Here is a 23,616-nt window from a genome sequence, read left to right as displayed (position 1 = left end):
CCCCTGCGGCAAGAGGTCCTTCAGCCAGCGCTCCATATACTGCTCCGGGTTCCTTCCTTCCACGCCCTCTGGAAGTCCCACGACGCGTACATTATTGCGACGGGAGCGCCCTTCTGCTCCATCAACCCGGTCTTCAAGCGCATTAACCCTATCCAACACATCCTGCAGCGCTGCGCCGTGGCTCTGGGTGACCGGCTGGAGCTCCCGAAGCGTCTGGCCCTGTACCGTGACCTTCTCGGCCAGCTTGCGGTGGTCCGCATGCAGGAGCGTAAAGTCGGAGGTGACCTTATCAATCCTGGCTTCTAAGGACTCTCTCGTCTGCTCCAGGCTGGCGCGGAGTCTCTCCACCGCCGCAAGCATGATGTCCATCTTGGCCGACAGGGCCGCCGATTGTGGCTCCGCGTCCCCCCCTGGACGGGCCTGCGTGGTGTCCAAGCTCCCTGCGCGTGACTGTCCCTGCTGCGTTTTGTCACGGAGCCGGCCCATCGCGTATTGCTGAGCCGTCGGCATCCACAGGCTGTCTCCTGGTGTCACGGGCGCAGCCCGGTGGCTGCACCTCTGCTCCTGTACGGTGCGCCCCTCTGCGCGGCCACCAGTTCGGGCAAGCAGCAGGCCCTAAGGTCCGCAGGGCTCCTGGACCAGTATGTCTTGCGTCTCTCCCCAGGTCAGCACACCGCTGCCCTCGTTTCCTTAATGTACCAGCCGGTGGGGTCTCCTGCGGCTCCCCTCAGTGGCGCCGACCGCGACCAGCCAGACTCGCACCAGTCCCTCACCAGCCACGCCGGGTACGCCCGACCGGCGCCCGCCGGGGACTCCCGCGGCTCCCTTCAGCGGCGCCGACTGTATTTAGGCCGGTGTCACCCCAGTGTCGCCGGGTACACCCGACCGGTGCCCGCCGGCTATCTGCTGGGCCCCCGGGCACATGGAATGTCACCAATCCAGCACTCCGGCTACCGGGGACGTCCGGGGGGGCCCCCCACGCCCAGCGTGCCTCACTCAGCCACACAGAGGGTCTCCTACTTCCCGGTCGCCTGGTCTTCACTGTTGTTCACAACGATGGGCTCCCGCTCTCAGAGGGCCACCGCCGGCGCTCCCAATATGGCGTCCCTCGCGAAATGGCGCCCGCCACCGCCCGCACCAGTCCACAGGCTCCCGGCAGCGAGCGTCCCTCAGCCTCCGGGCCCTTCAGGCTGTCCAGTCACTCCTCCACTCTGCCTCTATGTCCCTGAAGCAGCCGCTCCGCTCCACCTCTCCTAAGGCGCACCTGCCCCAGGTGCGATCACAGGCCGCCGCTCTCCCCGCAACGGTAGCGCAGGCCGCTCCGCAGGCTCCACAGCCCCCAGCAACTCACAGTTCGTCGTGGCGCCTCTGCACTCATCACCTCCACGGGGCCCACGGCGTCCCAAGGCCCCCAGCTCTCCGTCCGCCGTGTCCGGGCTGCGGGCCTCACTATATGCAGGCTGCTCAGGCCGTCAAGCCGCGTTGCTCCCCCAGGGCTCGGCTCCGCTTTTCGCCACCACCAGTGTCCTCGCGGGCCGCGACAGGCCACCACAGCGCGGCCCAGGCCGCCGCCGCCGCTCCCCTGCGTTCCACTGCAGCAGGCCCTCCGCCGCACCGCAGCCTCCAGCCGGGGGCAGCCCCCACAGTAATCACACGGGGGCTCGTAGGTCACTCCGCTCCCCGTCCTCCGCTCGCCCGACTCGTCCTCAAGCCGGCGTCCGCCTCCAGCGGTCAGCTCCGCCGCGCGGGCAGCCGCATGCATCCTCGTCTCGCGGGTCTCGCCCAGAGGCGGCCCCCCACAGCTCCCGGGCCTCAGGGATCGTCCCCGCCGTCGTCGCACACCCGACCAGCGCTTCACAGGCCAGGGCTGCCCTCTTCACAGGAGAACTGGCAGGATTAAGCGGGGGTAACGGTCGGAGCCTCAAGCACTGGCGTCCGCCATGTTCGCCAGTTGGCCACGCCCCCCCTGGCACTTTCGCACTTTGATAGACTTGGCTGTCTTAATAAAGTTTCTTGAATTTGAACTTCGATTTATGGCGCTGGGCAAAAAGCAGTGAAATGAATAAAGTGCCGATAGTCACAATCAGATGAACAATACAAATATTTAGAGTTCAGTAACCTTATACAGGCAGTATGTCTGCAACCCTGTGCATCGTTCATATGGACACTAACTCATTAATGACTTCAATTTACAGCTGGAGACCTTGCAAAGTAAACTAGGTTTTGCCACAGTTTCATGTATGTTTTTTGTATTACATTTATTTTCTGTATTTTTACTGATCATGATTTTATACTGTATTTTATGCATAGTTCTTTGTCCAACATACAGCGGCTAGGAAAAATTGCTTTGATCAGATGATCCAATGTCTACCATAGAAAGTAATATAAAAAATAAAACAATAAACATATACATTAAAAAACTTACTTTTGAATTAGTTGAAGATTTCTACATTCCATTTCCTCCATCGTAGTAACAACAGCAAGAGCTTGATAAGGGTTGAGTTCATCCGCAATCAACAGGACTCCCGATTCAAGTCTAGAAATAACGCAAGAGAAAACGTGTAAATATTAAAGCATCATTGAAAAAGATATATGACCACTTCCATCTATTCACGAACTTTATCCTTTCTGTGTTTATAGGGATCAACCATCACACAAGTTCATCGCACATTTTATTTTGGTTCCTATTCTACAATAGCACCTTTCTATTTTGAACTAAAAAAAACATTATTTGAATGCAGATTTTACAGCAAAAAGCGACCCAAAAGTACATTTAACAAACACAAATCGACCCAGGCCCTTATGCAGACAGACTCTTATATACAATAAGTAAAGAATAGTAGCCCTTTTCTCTGAGACTTCACTTTCGTTTGAGCATAAAGAGGTAAAGGCATACTTCCTTTAACAACCAAAGCTTAAGGAATCATATTTTAGAAATGCAGTGCATGTGATCATATCAAAAATCTCTAAAACTTGCTACGCAAGAACTTTAAAGAAGTTCCTAAGCCAAGGGGCATATGGAGTCCCTCTAGACTGAATGCGGTGATCAAGAAGGTTAGCTGCTGAAATGGACCCAAGCAACACTACAAATATTGGAAATGGGGAATGCAAAAGTTGCACACGGAGAACTTTAAGTGGTCAAAGGTTTAAAGAAAAAGTAAATCAGAACTCCAACTGTTGAGGTAAATTAAGTCAAGACTGTGTTACACTGTAACCGCTGCGGACCAGTTCACCAATACTGCCCTGTGGGTTCAAATAGCTGGCAGGGGTCATATTGTGTATTGTGTTTTATTCTAGTTTTCGTCCTAGAGACGTCACATGTAAAAGGTTATAGCTTTAACCTTGTCTGAATGTGTTGTTCTTGTTACTACCCATGATGCTTATATCATTTTTGACTGTAACACTGAACATAATGTGTGCAGGAGCCGAAACCAATAAATAAAAGTTTTTTTTTTTTTTTTTTTTAAATGTGACATCAAGGGATTAATAAATTACTATTTGCACCTCGTATGGACCTTTTTGTTTAGTATGAAGGTAAAGATCATGAAATATTTAATGGAACACTCCAGTCGAGTTTTTAATAAGGAGTTCCCATTGCCATACAGCCTTCATATCAGGCCCCACAGTGGACAGTAGGCAGACTTTTGATCATAAGAATTGCAATCACAGAACAAACACTGGCAAAGCCAACAAGTCTCTGCTTTCTGAACTATTGGCTTCATCAATGCCGTTTGGCAATGCTGCAAAGTATTGGTAAGTTCCTGAGCAACATGGTCAAAAGAAATAAAAAGGAAAAAAAAAAAGATAAAAACGTTTTTTAAAAAAATAAAGAAATTTCACAAAAAAAGAAGAAGTAGGATGCAGAGGCCACAGCGGCAGCATCATTCTGTTAGAACATGCTTGCGCAATTACATATGCGTGTCTACAAAACGGCGTTGGTGCCATTTTATTTTTTAATCAATATGTCATGAATCGGTAAACAAACATTTTTTTCAAGATGTGCAAAAGCTTTTTTGAAGGCAAATGTGCTGCCTGGTCTTCTCCAAGAAAAACAAGTTAAAAAAATAAATAAAAGAGTGGGTTTGGGGAGCTATGAAGGACTGGTTGAGTGGAGCAATGGGAAAATGATTGCGAGAGGTAAAAAGCAGCATTCGAGGGACAACAAAATGGGGAGAAGAGGGTTGAAGCACATGAGTTAAAAGCAACAGAGAGGAGGGAGAGAATTTTTCAGTGGGAGAAGCACGAGAGAGAGCGCAACATGGAGCGTGGGGTTACGGCGGCGAAAAGTAGCACAAATGAACTGGAAAATGCATGCACGCTTAAGGATTGCTTACACAGGGGAAGAAAAGCAGTTTCCTAAAAGTGAGCATTGGAAGGATAGAAGCCAGTCAATCACAGAAATGGTAAAGAAGCTATGCTCCAGTGTAAGGAGAAACACGATGGAAAGCGAAGACAAGGATGGCCACTGAATAAGCAAGCAAGCAAATGAACAAGTTACTTACCTTTGGTAACGATATATCTATAAGAAACATTAGTTAGTGATAGATTCCTTACCTTAGAATTACCACCAGGTGTCAGACTGGATCTGGAAAGTTTTCGTCAGCAGTACCCCTGCATGTCGGAAGGTGGCGTTGTGCGGTTCCGCATCAGTCGTTGGCGTCGTGGTCGCCGAGATGATGTCGCGGCAGCTACTTAGACGCCGCCCTCGCGCGCGGACGGCAGTTCTGTACACGACTTTCTGCACCAGAAAAGCAGAGCCATGCAAGATACTGACCACTGGTGCATTGAAACTAGGGCCCTGAAAGGGATGACTTTAACCCTAGAAATTAGTTCACAGAACGGGGAGGATGGATGGGGCGGTAAGGAATCTATCACTAACTAATGTTTCTTACAGATATATCGTTAGCGAAGGTAAGTAACTTGTTCATCTGAAAGAAATACGTTAGTGATAGATTGCTTACCTTAGAATAGATACCCCAGCAATACAAACCCCGGTGGTGGGTCTGCGAACCAAGATCACACCAGGAAGTCCCCGAGAACAGATCGGCCAAAGAAGCTGTCTCTCCGGACTCGGCTGTTCAAGTAATAGTGCTTAGTAAAAGTGTGCAATGAGGCCCACGTAGCTGCCTGACAGATGTCTTGTAAGGGGACACCACGTCTCAATGCCATAGTGGCAGCCGTCGCCCTGGTGGAATGGACGCGCAGCCCCACCGGAGGCTCCTTTCTCGCCAGAGAATAACAGGCTTTAATACACAAGACGACCCATCAGGAGATAGTCCGCTTGTATACGGCCCGACCTTTCTTGGCGCCTATGTAGCCAACAAAGAGCTGGTCATCCACCCGGAACTGTTGTGTGCGATTCAGGTAAAATGAGAGCGCACGTTTTGGGTCCAGACAGTGGAGCCTCTCTTCCTCTCTGGAAAGATGCGGAGAGAAGGTGGGTAAGGTGATGGTCTGCCCGACAACCTTTGGCAGAAAGGATGGACGCGTTCTGAGCACAACCTTGTCCGGATGGACAGACAGGAAAGAACCTGGAACTCACTCACTCTCCTAGCAGAGGTGATGGCGACCAGGAAAGCAGTCTTCAAAGTTAACAGACGAGGAGGACAGTTGTGAAGAGGCTCAAAGGGAGCGCACATTAAATATGTGAGAACCAGGTTCAAGTCCCACTGTGGCATTACGAAGGGAATAGGAGGGAAAAGATGAGTAATGCCTTTGCAGAATCTATTTACAACAGGGGACTTGAAAAGGGAAGGCTGATCAGGAAGCCTGAGAAAGGCTGAAATAGCAGAAAGGTAGCCCTTGATAGTGCCCAGAGCAGAACCTTGCTGGGCCAAAGAAAGAAGGAACAGAAGGACTTCTGAAAGAGGGGCAGAAAGAGGATCCACAGCCTTTGCTGTGCACCATGCCACAAACTTGTTCCACCTGCAGGCGTATACCAACTTAGTGGAGGGACGCCTGGCTACCAGAATGACATCACAGACTTCAGGAGGCAAGTCGAAAGGAATCAACTGCCGCCGCTCAATCTCCACGCAAGGAGGTGGAGACTGGACAGGTTCGGGTGGAGGACCATCCCCTGCTGCTGCGACAGAAGATCCTCCTGAAGAGGCAGTCGGATCGGAGGGAATCGATGGTCATACTGAGTAGGTCGGGATTCCAAACTCTTCAAGCCCAGTCCAGAGCCACAAGAATGACTTGGGCCCGGTCGCGCCTGATCTTCTTCAGCAATCTGGGCAGAAATGGTATAGGCGGAAAGGCGTATAATAGACAGCAACTCCACTCATGCCGAAAAGCGTTGCCGAATGAGTGCCGCCTTGGAAATTCCAACACGCAGAACTGCTGACATTGCGCTTTCTCTTCGGTGGCGAATAGATTTACCAAGGCTCTCCCCACTGTAGAAAGAGACCTTGCACCACTCCCGAATGAAGAAGCCATCCTGCATCTGCGGCTGAGTTTGTCCGCCCTGCCGTTCAGTGAACCTGCCAGGTGTTGAACCACCAGGGAAATGCCCTGATGTTCCAGCCATGTCCAGAGGCGCAGGGCCTCCTGACATAGGATCCACGACCCCACCCCACCCTATTTGTTGCAATACCACATGGCGGTGGTGTTGTCTGTAAACACCTGCACTACTCTCCCCTTGACAGAGGGAAGGAATGCCTTCAGTGCAAGTCAGATCGCCCGGAGCTCCAGAAGGTTGATATGGAGCCTGGACGCCGCCGGAGACCAGCGGCCTCTGATCTCCGCCTCTCCCATGTGGCCGCCCCATCCCAGGAGGGACGCATCCGTCACCACTGTGTGCTACGGTTGGGGAAGGGAGAGGGATCGGCCATTGACCCAATGCCAGTTCTTGAGCCACCACTGCAATGGTTGTGCAGTGCCCGCCGAGATCTGGACGTGATCGGACAGGTTTCCCTGATGCTGCGCCCACTGGAACTTCAGGTCCCACTGCAGAGCCCGCATATGCCATCTGGCATGATCGACCAGTAGGATGCAGGAGCCCATGAGGCCCAGCAGCCTCAATGTCATCCTGACCGAAACCCAGGATAGAGGCTGAAAGATCAGAATCAGAGCCTGAATATCCTGGACTCGCCGTTCGAGAGGATAGACCCGAAAGTGCGTCGTATCTAGAACCGCTCCGATGAAGAGGAGCTTCTGAGAGGGAATCCGGTGCGACTTCAGCACATTGATGGAGAACCCCAGCAAATGCAGATCGGCCCTAGTCTGGAGGTGGGAGACGACTGTCCGGGGCGAGTCCGCCTTCAACAGCCAGTCATCGAGATAGGGGAAGACTGGAACCCCTGATCTGCGCAGATGAGCTGCGACCACTGCTATCACTTTCGTGAACACCCGAGGGTTGCTGGTAAGGCCAAAAGGGAGCACAGTAAACTGAAAGTTCTCGTGGCCTACCGTAAACCGCAGGTAACGCCGGTGGGCCTGCAGGACGGGAATGTGGAAATATGCGCCCTGCAGGTCCAATGCTACCATCCAGTCTCTAGGGTCGAGGGCAGACAAGACCTGAGCCAGAGTTAACATCTTGAACTTCTCCTTCCGGAGGACGCTATTGACGTCCCTGAGATCCAAGATAGGACGAAGGCCCTTGTCCTTCTTGGGCACCAGAAAGTAGGGGTAGTAACAACCACATCCTACTTCTGGCACAGGAATGCGCTTGATGGCCCCCTTGGCCAAGAGGGCCACAACTTCCTGCTGGAGAAGTGCCAAATGATCCCTCGACATGCGGTGGTACTGGGGTGGCATGGCTGGAGGGGTAGTCTCGAAGAGGAGGGAGTAGCTATTTGTAAAACTCACCTGTCCGAAGTGATGGTGCGCCAGTGGGGGAGGTGATGGCGAATCCTGCTGCCCACTGGCATTTGATGGGCTGAAAAACCGGACTAGGAAGGTTTGGAGGCAGTGGTGGCTGGAGTGGAGGTGGACTGACCCGCCCGCTGGCCCCCTGACCCGGCTCGGCGGGTCCCACGTCCACAGCCGCGCTGAGACTGTTGCTGCGCAGGCCTGTGGCTCTGAGACGAATGTGTCGAGCGCCCATTCCGTGGCCACGAAAGGAGCGAAAAACAGAAGGCGGAGTAGGGCGCGTGGCGGAAAGGCCCAAGGACTTGGCCGTAGCCCGCGAGTCCTTAAAGCGCTCCAGTGCGCTTTGTCGCCAAAAAGACAATAGCCATCGGAGGGCATGTCCATCAAACTGTTCTGGACATCCCAAGAAAAAACAATTGTCCTCAGCCAGGCGTGGCGACGGAGCGCCACTGTCGTGGAAATCGCCCTGCCCAGCGAGTCGGCGGTGTAAAGGCCACAGTGAACAGTGAACTTGGCTGCATCCCTCGCTTCAGCAATAGCTTGAGAGAGCACTGTCCGGGACTCCTCCGGACATTGAGGCAGCACCCGCGTCACCGTATCCCACACAGAGTGGGAATAACGGCCCAAGAGGCATGCGGTGTTAACAGACCGCAGCCCTGAACTGGGGGAAGAAAAAAATCTTCTTACCGAAATGCTGCAGTTTCTTGGATTCCCTGTCCGGTGGTGCGGTAGGGAATGCGCTCGGGACGCAGAGGCTTGGACAACCAAGCTCCCAGGGGTGGGGTGTTGGGAAAGGAAAAGTCGGGCCCTGTTCCTATCCACCGGAGCCCCTTTTGTGGGCCTGGACCAGGTGCCCAAAAGAACATCCGAAAGTGCATTGTTAAAATGCAGCAGTAGCTTCGAAGAGGTAGCCGCCGGCTGAAGCACTTCTGTCAGGAGGTGAGTCTTGACGGCCACTATAAGGAGTTCGAGGTGGAGGGCCTCGCCGCCCTAAGCAACACCACTGCGTAATTGCACCCTCCTCCGTCGCCACGGTAGGAGGAGACAGCATGTCAAGGTCAGGAGAGGTATCAAGACCACTGGCATCCCCAAACTCCTCTGCCCAGTTCGGGTCAAACTCACATTGTGCTGTGAGAGGGTCCTTAGACCCCCTCCCAGTTCTCCCCTTCCTCCGAAGGCTGATAAACAGGCCAAAAATAAGGAGGACGGACATAGGGATAGAAATCCCCCATCAGCGTCGATGTCGGTGGAGGTTTCACAAGGTCAACCGGCATCGTCCGGGATTCAGGCACGGATCCATGGGGGTCCTGCGGCGCCGGGGCCGGAGCCCACAGCGATGCCGGGGCCGGAGCCGCCAGCAGGAAAGGGATAGGACCCACAGTCAGGCCCGTGGGGCCCGAATGTGCAACGGCAAGGCACGAAGGCCCAAAGAGGCGAGCCATGGCTGACAGAAATTCCTGCAGCCGCCTGGAGTCGCCGATGGGCCCGGGAAGGGCAGGTAGGCCGGCGGCGACTGCGTAGCCTGCGCCGGAGCCGCGGAGGAGGCACCACCCGCACCCTCAGCCGTGACGGGCGAGGGGAAGTCAGAGAGAGATGGCGCTTCTTCGACTTCTTGGAATGCTTTGTCGTACCAGACCTTAAGTGCCAAGACTTCGAACTCGATGATTGGTGGTGAGGGCTCCGCGACCTGTCCCTCAACCTCCCATGGAACCGGGACCATGAGCGGCACAGAGCCAACTGCCGAACTTCTAGCAACTTTTGGGACCGCACCCGCAAAGTCTTCGGCACCATGGCCCAACAGTCGGAGCACGACTTGGGGTTGTTGTCACGCTCCAGGCAGTAAAGACACACGCAGTGCGGTTCCGTCACCGACATCGTGCGATGACAGTCCCCGCAGGACTTGAAGCCGGGCATCCCTACTACACGAGGAGTCAATCGACTCAAGAGATAAGAGACAAAAAGCTTCGAAAAAACTCAATCAAAAAGTGACTGGGGGTACCGCTCTCTTCGGATCTGCGCTTGCTGGAGCGGAAAAAGAAAAAACTGACATCAGCGCTTGAGGGCGGCATCTAAGTAACTTGCGCAACGTCATCTCGGCGACCACAATGCCAACAACGGACGCGGAGCCACACGACGACACCTTCCGACGCGCAGGGGTACAGCGGACAAAAACTTTCAGGATCCAGTCTGATGCCTGGGGGTAATTCTAAGGTAAGGAATCTATCACGAACAGGTTTCTTTCAGATGAGAGTAACAATAATACCAACCCAGGGTAAGCAGTGGGTGAGCTGTAAGCCCCTGCAAGTTCTTCTTGAGCCCAACAGGTCATTTAGGCTCGCCCTAAAATGGCAGTTTCTGCTTCGTTTAGCAATGCGCTGTTAGTTTTTGGGCAATGTCTTAGTAAAAGTACACAATAAATAAAACACTGGGAAAGCCAGCAGCTTGGATGTTTCTTTTGTGAGCAAATCGGATTTGTTTAAGTTGTGCAAACACCAAACTCACTAGCTTTGACAATTCTTATTTGCCCTGTAATACTGAGGAATCCGCATAAACAAAGGTTTTTGAAACTGGATACAATGGAAAATAAAGCTTGTCTTTTGTTCCTGTAGCATCTATTTCTCAGATACTTTTGCGGGCCTCAGACCCCATTGATACAGGGTCGCTCACTAGCCGATCTCAGATGTAAAATAGTTACTCATGCATTCAGATGGAAACAAAAGGACTCATTTAAACAGCCAACCGAACAAGCAGAGGCAAAGCCAGTAGGTTGCACATTTGGGGTCTATGCTTCTACTAAATTTAGAAAAAAAAAAAAAAAAATGACATGGGCAATGACAGAGCTGCATTATTTTGTAGGGGTGTCCTTGCTCGTGGCACGCATGCCTGCTAAATGATGCAGGTGCCATTATTTATTTTAATTTGACAATCAGAGATGGATCAGATAAAAAAAATGTTTTTTAAACTAGGTAGTAGTTTGTTGCCCAAGCCAACCCACCGCTCCTCCTAAAAAATATATATATCAAAATTATTCACAAAACATTGTGGCTCTGGGGGTACAATGGAAGCAAGATGTAGTGTGCAGAGAAAGTAGAAAGGCAGCACACAAGGGAGAGAAACGCAGGGTGCAGAGAAAGAAGCACGAGGGAGAAAACCCACAAGGAGCACAGGGGAGGCAGGGTTTTTGGAGATGCACATGAGCGTGTTCGCAACATGAGGGAGACAGCAACACTGTGCAAGGAGCAGGTGTTTGGGAGGGTGGAGAATATTCCGAAGGAGAGAGCTGGAAAAGAGCTGGAAAACACATGCACTCTAATGTAGCACTTAAGAAAACAGAAAAATATGTTTCCTAAAAGTGAGCACTGGACGGTCAGAAGCCAGCCAATCAGAGAGAATGTAAGAATTATATACTTAAGGAAAGGGACAAACACAAGACAGCTGGGGCAAGTATAGCCACCGTATAAAAAGTAAGCAAATGAAAGCAGGTTCGGACTGGCCATAGCAGGCATCATCCGTTTTGCCGGGAAGCTGGAAGGGTTGGAGCCAGTTTTGCAGAAGTGGGGGCCCTTTTTTTAGGTCTCGCCTAGCGACGCAGCGCGAAAGCGCTGTCGCTAGCGAGATCTATTGTTACTGACTTGCTTCGGAAGGGAGACAGGAGATGTGCACGCGCAGGACGGACTACAATTGTGAACGCGCCCGTGAACACGCACGTACAAACGCGCGATGTGCACATCTCCTGTCCCCCTTCCGTCCTCGCAAGCCTCATGCAATTTTACTTTCTTTTTTTTAATGCGCACGCGCGCTCCAGGCGCGGCGCGCTTTACACCTACAGCATGCCTCACCCCACTTACCGGCTCTTGTGGGGACTCTGCGCTGCTCCTTTGCTGGTCTCGCGTCTTCAGCCTGTCATTCAAGTACGGCGAACTCCGCACACGCCGCCATTGGGCACGCGAGCCGCAGGCAAAGCGCCGCCAGGCTGACTCAATACGTTAGAATGCTGGTGAAAAGTTCTAGGTACCGCGCATGCGCGGGCAGCCCTCGCGCCAAGCTGACTCAATACTTAGAATGCAGGCAAAAAAGTTCCAGCTACCGTGCATGCGCAGGCAGCCCTCACCCTCCCAAGTCTACTCCCCGGCCCGGATGTGAAGCTGCTTTTAAAAGGCCATGTCTGAACTGGGGTGGCAGAGTGGGCTAAAGAACGGTGATGAATTAAACCCGGATCAGTTGACTGGGGGTGAGTGCTTGCAATGTTCAACACTCCGTCCATCATTTCCTTTGGTTTTTGCATTGTTCGCCATAAGTTGGCAGGGTATGCTCAGACGTGAGTCCCTTGCTCACTTTGCCACTGGATTCAAGCAAGCCTGGCTGAAGACGGCTGAAATGCCAGAAACCGGTCCCAGGAAGCTTGTTTCCGGTCCAGGGAAGACATGGCTTGGCAGTTCGGGCTGGACTGTTCCCATGAGGCACAGGGTCAGACTGATTTGCATATGGCCATGTCTGAACTGGGGTGGCAGAGTGGGCTAAAGAACGGTGATGGATTAAACCCAGATCAGTTGACTGGAGGTGAGTGCTTGCAATCTTCAACACTCCGTCCATCCTTTCCTTTGGTTTTTGCTTTTAAAAGGGGGGCAGGGCGCGTGGGGCTCCGGCAGTGCTCGTCACCTCACAGCTCTCTCTGACAGCCCCACCAAGCCGCAGCCATGTCGGACCAGGCCCCCTTGGGTGGGTGAGGCGTGTTTTCCCCTCTTGGGTGGGTGTGGCGTGTTTCCCGTCCTGGGTGGGTGTGGCATGTTTTCCCTCCTGGGTGGGTGTGGCGTGTTTCCCCTCTCGGGTGGGTGTGGCGCGTGTCACCTTTTGGGTGTGTCTGGTGCGTTTCCCATCTTGGGTGGATCTGGCGTGTTCACTCTCTTTGGTGGGTGGGTGGCTTTTCGGGCGGGCGTGTTTCTTCTCTCTGTGGCTTTTGGTGACGCTACCCATACGTCATTTCTTTCTTGAGACCGCTCTCTCCATGGAACAGGCGCTGCTAGCATGTCGCTGGCCTCAGGGACCTAACGAAAAATGATGCCCCCAACAACCCCCCCACCTCACCCCCACACACACACACCTACAGAATATGACGACGAGCGCCCATAAGTATCTCAGATATTCATTAGTCTTGGGCAGAATTAGTGCCCGCTGAAGGGCTTGATGTTCCGTAAATGGCTGGGGGCCCCCTTGCGCGCAGGTGCTGTAGGGGCCTGTGTTACGCCCCCAGCTGCCCCCCCTCCTCCAGACGGCAGAGCTCCACAGACAGAGCAGCCGCCGTCTGCAGCGTCTGGCTGCACGGGAGGGACTGACCCCCAACGTGAGCCGGCACACTCGCGAGGCCCGGGCTGAGACGCCTACATAACTTGAGCATCCAGGGAAGCGGAAAGGCGAGCTGTAGGAACTGAAGGCCGCACTTTGGTGGAGAGGGGGAGTGTGGGTGTGCTTGGGTCTGCGGAGACGGCGGATTAGAGAGGGATGGTACAATGATGGCTCAGAAAGGCTGCACGTGTTGATTTGTCTACAGCGCTCTGTAATTAAAGCGATCCTTAAGTGTGTAAAGTGAAATAGGTTAACTGTAAGCGAAGCACTCACTCCCCACTTACACTGATGTAATAACACAATGGACCAGAAGGTGATGATGTGAAATGCAAACTGCAGGCACCTCTGAACACACCAGCAAGGAAGTCTATGCAGCATCTTCCAATGGGCCCTTCTGCTAGCTCAGGTGACGCCAACAGTGTCAATTCATCACAATCAAAAAGTGGGAGGGATATCACACAGCCTGTGACGTCCACTGATGAGATCACAGGAAGTGAGAACATACGACCCATCACAGGAAGAGACAACACACAATCCTTCGAACCTAGTAAAGGGCCCTGGTTCTAATTGGGACTTAAAAAAACAACCATTTATTTAATACTCAGCAGAAATAGGGCTACACCTACTTGACAATCCGTAACAATACCTCATATTCAATGAATCTTGGCTAGTGTGTGATCTGTCATGGAGTCACAGCTGGGAACTGAGCCTTTCTTGGTGAGAGCCGGACTGTCTCCTTTTCAGCTCCTTTGTCTATGGGAGAAAGGTATTTAATCGATCTTTAAAAAGTCCTTGCTCTGTATTTTAGGTCGAGCCTGGGCAGCGCATGCTCTGCTCTGTGAGGTGTGCTGTAGTCAGGTAGGGACTTGAAGCTCAGCCCACTCTCCGCCCATATTTTTCATTGGCTTGTGTCATTGTCCACTGTAGACTGTGGCTGTTCTTTGCTCAATAGGCTTAGTAGTCCCTCCTTAGTACCGCCTTGTCTCAATTTGTAACTTCCCAAGGCGACACCCCCTGTTACGAGTGTTGTTACTTGGTAGGCTTTGCTTTAATTACAGCCTCCCAGCACAGCAGGCAGGACATCCTCATAATGCTTTAAAAAAATTTTTATAGCGCTGGCATTTGCAATGCAATCGGTCTCACATTTGCGAGAGTTTAAGCTATTGGCATTGTAAATGACAATGCCTTTTATTTATCGGTTTAAAAAACGACACATAAATAAAAGGCATTGTCATTTACAATGCCAATAGCCCAAACTCTCGTAAATGCGAGACCTATTGCATTGCAAATGCTGGTTTGTTATTGGGGGCCAGTTTTGCTGCATTGCTGCAATATAGGCCCCTAGTAACAAAAGAAGCAGTGCTTCACACTTTCACCCCCATCCGCCCCTCCACCCCCAAGGAAGGGTGGGGGCTCATACTACGAAAATGACAGGATTGCTTTGGGTTCCCAGTCCGGCCCTGAATCGTAGTAACAAAGCAAACAAATTGCAGGTGATGGGGGAAGCAGTAAAGCCCTGTAAATTCTTGGTGAGCCCACAACAGGTCTTTTGCGACCCCACAGCTTGCGCTCACTGGTGGGCTCGGATGAAAAACTGTGAGGATAAGCTATTCATGTGGGCTGATTCAAGATGTGATTGACAATGTTGACAATGTCTCAAGCCAGTGCCTGAAGATCCTGGAGCAAAAGAAGCCAATGGCTGAAGTAGACTTAACAAAAGACCCCTTTAAAGTACAAACTGCAACATGTTGGACAAGACTGACATAAGCTCCGTACACCAATTCTAAATAAGGAAGATAAAACTGGAGAATTAAGTTCTAGTTTCCCTTACTGATGACATTAAAGAGGTCCATGGGAATCTGATCCTTAGCGAGTTTGAGTGTGTATTTATTTATTTAGCCCTTCTTAGAAGCTGAAAACTTAGTGGCTCATAATCAAATGAGCAAGTTTAGGCATACAGATTTAAGTATTTGTTTATGCTGGATTAACACTATTTTGGGAATTCACTTCTGTGATTCTACCGGGAGAATTTGAGCAAAAACTCAATTTTCATTAATTTTTAAAAACTATAGCACTTAGGGCTATTCCCCCACCCTCCTGCCAAAAGTCCTAAATAACTTCCCTTCATAAGGGGTTGCACCATGGCTTTCAGAAGGTCTTGAGTAATTACTGGGTGAGATCACAGGTTACTGGTCCGCAAAGGGTTTATTTTCCCCAAAAGATGCAGCAGGCTGTGAGACAGATTCCTCTTAAGGAACCATGCTGGTTGCTGTGGTGGTGGCGGCTTGCGCCGGGTACTGACATGGTGTGATGAGTTATGCATCGCGCGGCAAGCGCGCGATGCATCGGTCACATGGTACGGTCCTCGCGCATCCGACTGTGTGGGTTCTCTTTGTATATGTTCAAAGATGTGTTCTGTGAGACTCGGTTGAGACGAGTCAGTTACCGTTTGGATCTGGATTGTAAAAGGGATACTCCGTGTCATGGGTGGAGTACGATCAATAAACTTCCGTTTACAATCCACCTTTGTTCGTATGGATTAATGTGCTTACTTCATTTGGCGACGATCGGGAGACTCCACCCATACCCACGCTTTTCACGGCAAGGATTGATTTCGAGTGAATTTTCACGTTGAAGACTCTTCCTACGACGACAGTCTGGCAAGTTCAAGCCGGTTTCCACGTACATCAGGGTTTGTCCCGGAAGAGGTACGTCTTTAATTTAATTGACACGGAGTCCCATTGGCCCGTACGCCTTATATACAGTGAGACACCGATTGGCTGTTTGCATTCGGCGTTTGTTCCCGAGTTAAAAAAAAAAAACAGAGGGAATCTAGATAATTTGTTGCAGCTTTGGAGGCATTGCGCACGATCAAGTGTGTCAATTTCGTAGAGGTTTACCAGCGCGTCGATCTGATTATCAGCGACGCGCACGCTTGAGAAAGTTTAATAGAGTTTTTGGCTTCAGCTTAAACACATATGTTTTGGTAACTGGTATTTAACGTTCGTATAAGGCACGGCCAAAGATAAAGTTTACATTGGGCTTAATCTGCGCGTCGATATGCTGTTCAGCGACGCGCACGCTTGATCTCAATTGCCTGCTCGTCTGTGGTTATTCAGCGACGCGACGAGGGAGCCTGCATTAGTTCAGTGGACCAACTCCACACTGCCTGTGTGCCCAACAGGTTATTTTTATATTAGCTAAAAATAAAATCCCCACCTATCCCTGGCTTGTAAAAAATGCTTCCTGTTTGGGAATGCAAACACAAGGATTGTGGTCTGCCTTTCCTTGCAGGCCACCATACTTACATTTGAGCCGATCACATGGGTCACAAACTGTGACATGCCTAATTAATATTCATTAGGCGGGTCATTTTCCAGTCATAACCCAGTTGGTGTGCAATTTATACATCTCTGGTTTACTAATGAGGATGGTGCAAGGCCATATGTTCTTCCAAGTTTTCAAAACCAAACCGTCTCCTTTTAGATATGTGTAGCTAAGAGAGAAAGTTAGATCATGATGAGATGTGTATCATCTACACAGGCAAAATCATCACTGGTTGTGGCCAAAGCTACCCGATTTCCTACTGTTTTTTTCCTGCGGCAACAGCAGTGAGTTTGAAATAATTACTGGACAGTCCCTTGCTTCTAGAGACACAGGTGGTTGTTCCATTTCAGGCAATCTTTTAATAGGTTTTTTTTGGGTGGACTGTTTGTATTGGTTTCTTAGTGGTGCAAGCTGCAATGCTCTTTTTATAAATAGCATAACATTCTTAGCTCTTTTAGCCACTTTGCAGGCACTGCACATAATTACAGCATGGTTTATTATGCGTCTCCTCAAGCTGGACCACTGTCCCCCCTGCAGGATATGGATAGGCCAGGAATAATTGTCAGCTTCGAAATTCAGCATGCAAGTACTGTGAATGATTGGAAAAATTTAGGATAGTTTACTTACATTCCAAGAGGGGAAACTGTAATGGCTTCCAGTTAGAGAACAACCCTAATTTAGGATAATACATAGAGGCATCCATAAAATAACTACCACTGAATTATTTATGCAACGCTGCATTCACACCTACAAGGTGAATTGGTGCCAAAAACAGTGAGCTGGAGGCTGAAATGGGAAGAAAAGGAAACAGTAAGAACTGAAAGTGAGGACAAGAGAAAGGGAGTCATTAGAACAGGAAGGGCCTTTCGGAGGATCAAGTATCTTTAACTACAGAGCAGATGTAGTGGAAGAGCACACAGTCAAATGAACAAACTCTGCTTTACGCATGCCTAAAACACTAAATCTGCAGGTGAATAACAAGTCAGGCCACAACAATCTACCAGTCACGTAGAAAGAGCATCTTTCTCTTAGGCAGGATAGGTCGAAGCCAACATTTAATAAGTCATTTATTTTAAAACGGCTCAGCCCAATTCGATTTTCACACGTCACACCAAAAAGTGGCTGACCTTAAAGTGAACTACGGACAAGCATCTGCCCCTTAGGAAAACCATTAAAACAGTTACAGTATTCAATGGGTCATCAAGTCATTATGTGAAAGTGCTTCCATCAGCTTCATTCACTTCAACTAGTTTTTCTAGAAAGTATGTGACGCCATGCAGCAAGTCAACTTAAATAAAGTCTTAAAAGACGCCCTTAAAATTTAAACAGTTCAAAACTGTGCTTTTCAGGGACTTGTTTTTTCTGTTCTAAATATGTTTCAAATAAAAGTGACACATAAGTAAAGCATTCAGATGTTTCCCAACCAAGACTTCATATTGTATTTGAAGGAAAAGGCATGAGACGAAAGAAGAGAAACACCAATGTATCTAAGTGCAGGACAATCTGAATACACGACCGATTTTGCTTGCATTTTTAATTTGCAAGCAACATAGGAAGCATTTTGACACTTATAGTGATGCATCATGTCACAACTGAACTTACTTTTCTCTTGCCTCTTGACCTGCAATAGGCCCAAGTGCAGCAAACAGCTTGACGAAGCTTACAGAATCGGTACAGATGTCCATCATTTCAGTCAGTTTCTGTCTGGCCAGCAGCCGAAACTCAGAATTATTAAACTGTAGGGACTGATACAGTCCAAGGATAATGCTGAAGTTTTCGATATCAAGTTCGCCAATGTTTCGAATAAAAACAGAATTGCATTTATCCAACAGTGGCCGGTAAGTGCATTTCACGTTTCGAAGAAACTGCACAACCCTCCGTGGATCATTCAAGCGTCCTGGTTCCACCACATCCATTGCATCAACGAGAGACTCTGCCTTTTCGATTAACTGATCACGAAACTGGAGCGAGATGACTGCAGATATGCTGGTCATGAGGTTGGTCAAGATCCTGCGAAATCAGAACAAGTTAGCATTTCATTCAGAGATCATAAAACAGATTCCTTAAACACAGGCAATTAGAAAATGGAAAACATGCAGTGTCTTACACGGGTGTTTTACAATGAAGTGCAGATGAAGGGAGATATATCAATATTGCTGTTCAGGCACAAGATACTAGAATTTGAAAGGTGATCAGTCTCATTTTTGGGGATGCATATTTTTGAGATTCAATGCCCCCATGGCTCTGAAAGAAAAAGTTCCTTACCTTTTCAATGGTTCTTCAGCATGAATACCTTACATAAATGTATTTTGGACAAATATGACTATCAGGGAAGAAACCACAGCCTAATACAATTGCAGCAGTCTCTTGTCCAGGCTATATGATGCTTAAAGGCCACCGAAACTTAACCTACATTACCATTTAATTTTCCTAATAAAGAGGGATTCATTGTACAACTCATTCACCTTACTAGACAAAAAGCACATTAAGTGGCTTGGTGAGACTACAGAAGAAACCAGCTACTGCTACACACAAATAACTGTTTCTTCTTTTCTCCATCCTGAAATACTGCACAAATCGTGTGAAATAAATGGACAGCAGTGATCATGCATGTTGAATAAATCCATTATGATTTCTCTAAATGTGCGACAACACCAAGGAATTCTCCAACCCGGATGCCAGAGAAAACTGCACCACACCCTCACAGCAGCTGTGTGACAACTGCACCAACTTCTTCCATGACAAGATCACAATCATATACAGAAACTTCGAACCCCAACCCACACCTACAGACTTTCTCAACAGATATGCCACCACTGCACCAGACACAAACCAAAGACTAACCATCTGGAACCTCCTCTCCACCTCCACCATGAAATCCATCCACTCTGGAGCTCCTACAGACCCATGCTTTCCCCACATCTTCAGCCTCAGAAACCAAAGGATTGGCCAGGAACTCAGCACCCTGCTCAACCCCTCCATCACCACTGCAATATTTTTCGGCGCCTGGAAAAGCACTGAAGTCAGACAACTACTCTTAAAAAAAAAAAAACTCTGCCAACCCCAGCAAACTACTGCCGAATCTCCCAGCTCCCATTCCCAGTGAAGATACTGCAAAAGATCATCAACAAGCAACTCAGGACACACACCTGGAGCAGAACCATCTACTCAACACCTCCCAATCCGGCTTCCACAGCAATCACAGCACCAAAACCGCCCGACTGCAGTCGTCGCCAACATCCGAACCCTCCTCAACCAAGGAGAAACAGCAGCTCTGATCCTACTCTACCACTCCGCAACCTTACACACCGTATCCCACCATACACTGATCGAAAGAATCCACCACATCGGCATTCAAGGGGACGCACTCAGATGGATCACCTCCTCCCTCACCAGAAGAACCCAAAGGATGCACCTCCCACCTTTCACCTTCAGGCTCAAGGAGACCACTTGTGGGCTCACCCAGGGCTCAACCCTCAGCCCCACGCTCTTCAACGAATATATGACCCCGGTGGCCAACATAGTCAGATCCCATGGTCTCAACATAATTTCCTACGTAGACAACACTCAACTCATCCTCTCACTCACCCACTACCCCACCACCATCACCAGAACGAGCTTCCACAGATGCATGACAAGCATCACCGACGGATGGAAGTACTGATCTTCGACAACAACACTTAGAATGACTCCTGGTGGCCATCAGACCTAAGACCCGCACCCACTGCCTCTGACCACTCCAGAAACCTCAAAATAATAATTGACAACAAGATCACCATGAAATCACTGATCAACACAGTCTCCTCCACCTGCTTCCTCACCAGCGTATGCTACATAAAATCTTCAAGTGTCTACCCCTACACACAAGATGCACCATGACAAAGGCCCTCCTCACCAGCCAACTGGACTATGGTAGCACCCCCTATATAGGAATCACCTCACACCTCCTACCGAGACTTCAGACTATACAGAACGTCACAGCCAGACTCCTCCTCAGCCTTCCCAGACGAACTCACATCACACCCCACCTGAGGCAACTCACGCTGATGACCCACTCACACAAGGCTCTACACAACCAAGGCCCTTCATAAATTAACCACTGCCTGAACTTCCACCAACCACTGAGAAGACTATGCTCTGCCTCCCTCTCACTTGCCCATACTACCCGCAGCTACCAAAGCAGAAGGGGAGGACGCTCCTTTTCCAACATCACAGCAAAGACCTAGAACAGCCTTCCATACAACTCTAGACTAGATTCCCCAACATCTCCTTTACAATTCTCAGGAGAAGCGATGTTTAGTAAGTACAAGTACTACAGTGGCAAATTTTCCTCTGCATTTCTGCACACATCATTTACTTCCTTCTCTGCTGATTTTTACTGCAGTTATATGTAAAGTGATCTGCAGCTCTAGGAGCTAAGTTTACGCCATTGAAATCTGCATAAATACCTCAGATCCTGAAGAGAGTCCAGATTTTTTCTCGCCAGGTTTGCTATTTCTCCCATCAGTGGACTAGTATACATGTACTGTTCACTTAAGCACACTGAAAATTTAGACAGTGCGTTTGGGTTAAACCTATTTCACACAATCAAGAAAAAGAAGAAATGAAAATAAAAAGATTCACTGAAATTGTCAAACACTAGTGAATTTTTAAACTTTACTGAAAAACAATGCATTACCAAATAAAAGTAGCTAGCACAATCAATGAACCTTAGACAGCATTTAAAATAGTTCAGATTATGAATTTCACACATAAGAATACGTAAAAATGTAAGCGTACTGCTGATAACATAGTTTATATGTCCTACAATGCAGGGCAAAAATAAATATTTTGGTTATTCATGAACAAAATCAAGATGGCCACCATGCTCGAAGTGACCAGTTACCTTTTCATTTTCCATCCCCTATGATGGCTTGTAAAATTTCTGATTGAGCCAAAATAGCAGTCTCGGAGCAAGCGAGCAGGATATTGCTTGTGGGGTTGTAACCAATAAGCACTCATTTTCAACAGCATGGTACAAATGATCATGGAAACTGCATTATTATGTTGCAGTAAGTACGTTGAATTGTAAGCAGAACTCTCAAAATCAAGTAGCACTGCAGCTAAACACTTAAAATAGAGTAAACTTACAAAAAAGTACATTCAAATTTAGAGTTGGTAGAGGGAATGATAAAGACAAGAAGCATCTGTTTAACTACTGCATGAATTTTTTTTTACAACACTGTTGTTATAAGAATTGCATTAAATTATCAACAAATGGCTGTCTGCATAAAGTTTAAATTACTCATTAGGATCTATTTTGTTTCATATGTGGGTCCAATAGGTTTTGGACAGAAGATACCCTGACTAAAAAAACATTCTGAAATAGAAGATTATTTTAATTTTCCAACACTGTTTAGAGCCCTCTTAACAAACAAGCCTAATGTTGGGAATAGGTCTCCTGTTTGGATATGCGAACCATAACACTAATGATATTGCATGCTCCTACTGACTACGTAAGTGGAAACTGCTGCAATGTGGACAAAGCATTTACTCTTCCTGTACTGTCTGAAATATCTACTTAGACTATGGACATTTAAATTTTCTTGCGACATCAACCTTCTCCTAGTAGATTTAACAAAATATTGTAAGAGGTTCAGCAAAGTTTGCTTGAAGCTTCAGGACTTATAAAACAATCTTTTGATGTAAACTACCATAAAGCAAAACTACAATAGTGGCATTCAACTTCTTTTCTATTACATCTGTTGTAGATTCAAAACTTTGTGGTGCAGGTCACTGTACAAAGTGTTTTTATATCGATCGATTTTTTCTTCTGTAACTTGGACAATCAGGGACCATTAATTCGTACTTCAGTAAAGGTACCCATGCCAAAAACTTTGATGTCTAAAGCACAAATGGTCTTACCTTTGCAAACGTCGCCATCCTTCAGTGACCAGCTGCTCAACTAGAGAATCATGAGGCACAACATTAAATCTAATAAATAAAAGAAAGAGAAACAGAGAGTGAAAATAAAATATTGCAGCAAGAAAAATGTAAAGTAAAAAATACTTTAGATCCGATTTAGAATTTGGCACATGAGTACTCCATCAAAAATGTGATGGATAGCGTGTCTGCCTTATAACGAGTGCATTAGCAATTGGCAAAGTGAGGGCTACTTTAGATGAAAGAAGTGTTCCAGATGATTGGTTTCTAAAATTCAACTACAAACAAATGCGCTTTATTTAGTTTGTGAAGTATTATGCTTTATAGAGAGATGGTTATTGAGGGCCTGGTTTATAACTTGGTGGACAGGTCAGAGACTACTTATCAGCCAAAATCGTGTTCACTACTGATCTCACTATCAACCATAATAGGTCACAACCTAAATAAAGTGACCAAAGCAGAATTGGCAAAAATGGTATTTTTCTAAAAATGTAGTGCTTAGAATTCTTGGTGCTATACCCTTTATCCCTATGTTTTGGGCTCTTCCCAGTCACAGGGCGTTGGCCCACCCACACAAGTGAGGTATCATTTTACTCGGGAGAACAAGGGGAACCCTGGGTGGTAGGACATTTGTGCCGGTACAGTGATCCAACGCAAAAAAGTGTGAAAAAAATTGATTTTTTCAGCTAAATTTGAGGTTTGTAGGGGATTCTGGGTAGGGAAACATTGAGGGATCCACGCAAGCCATACCTCATTGGACTCCCCAGGGTGTCTAGTTTTCAGAAATGTGTGGGTTTGGTAGGTTTCCCTAGTTGGCAGCGAGCCCGGGGCCTAAAAAACCCAGTTGCCCCGCCCCCAAAACCAGGTAGTTTTGTTATAGGTAGTTTTGAAGTCCCCACAATACGATTTGAGCCATTTCCTATTGCAGCCACTATGCCTACCCACACAAGTGAGGTACCATTTTTAATCGGGAGACCTGGGGGAACGCTGGGTGGTAGGAACTTTGTGTCTGCCTGGTGATCCTACAACTTTCCCACACAGAAATGTGTGAACATTTTTATTTTTTCAACAAAATTTGTGGTTTGCATGGGATTCTGAGTAGGGAAAGGTTGGTGGACCCATGCAAGCCATACCTTGCTGAACTCCCACGGGTGTCTAGTTTTCAGAAATGTGTGGGTTTGGTAGGTTTCCTTAGATGGCTGCTGAGTCCGGGGC

The 23,616-nt window shown here is 48.5% G+C and overlaps 1 protein-coding gene across 2 annotated transcripts in view; it reads right to left on the bottom strand.

Moving 5' to 3' along the window:
- The window catches only part of FASTKD1 (FAST kinase domains 1), a 199,845-nt gene that overhangs the window by 151,375 nt on the left and 24,854 nt on the right, over positions 1-23,616 (bottom strand). For both annotated transcript variants that reach the window (XM_085645355.1, XM_085645356.1), the window contains 4 exons: positions 22,384-22,452; positions 20,928-21,053; positions 18,082-18,489; positions 2,426-2,536 (listed from right to left, as the gene is read on the bottom strand). In XM_085645355.1, the coding sequence (XP_085501481.1) occupies positions 2,426-2,536; positions 18,082-18,489; positions 20,928-21,053; positions 22,384-22,452 (714 nt within the window). The remainder of the gene's footprint in view (positions 1-2,425; positions 2,537-18,081; positions 18,490-20,927; positions 21,054-22,383; positions 22,453-23,616) is intronic.

The sequence above is a fragment of the Triturus cristatus genome, chromosome 3_1, assembly GCF_964204655.1.
Source record: "Triturus cristatus chromosome 3_1, aTriCri1.1, whole genome shotgun sequence".
NCBI classification, from domain to species: Eukaryota; Metazoa; Chordata; class Amphibia; order Caudata; family Salamandridae; genus Triturus; species Triturus cristatus.
The sequence above is the reverse complement of the archived record's forward strand: the minus strand, read 5'-3'. Positions and strand labels throughout refer to the sequence as shown.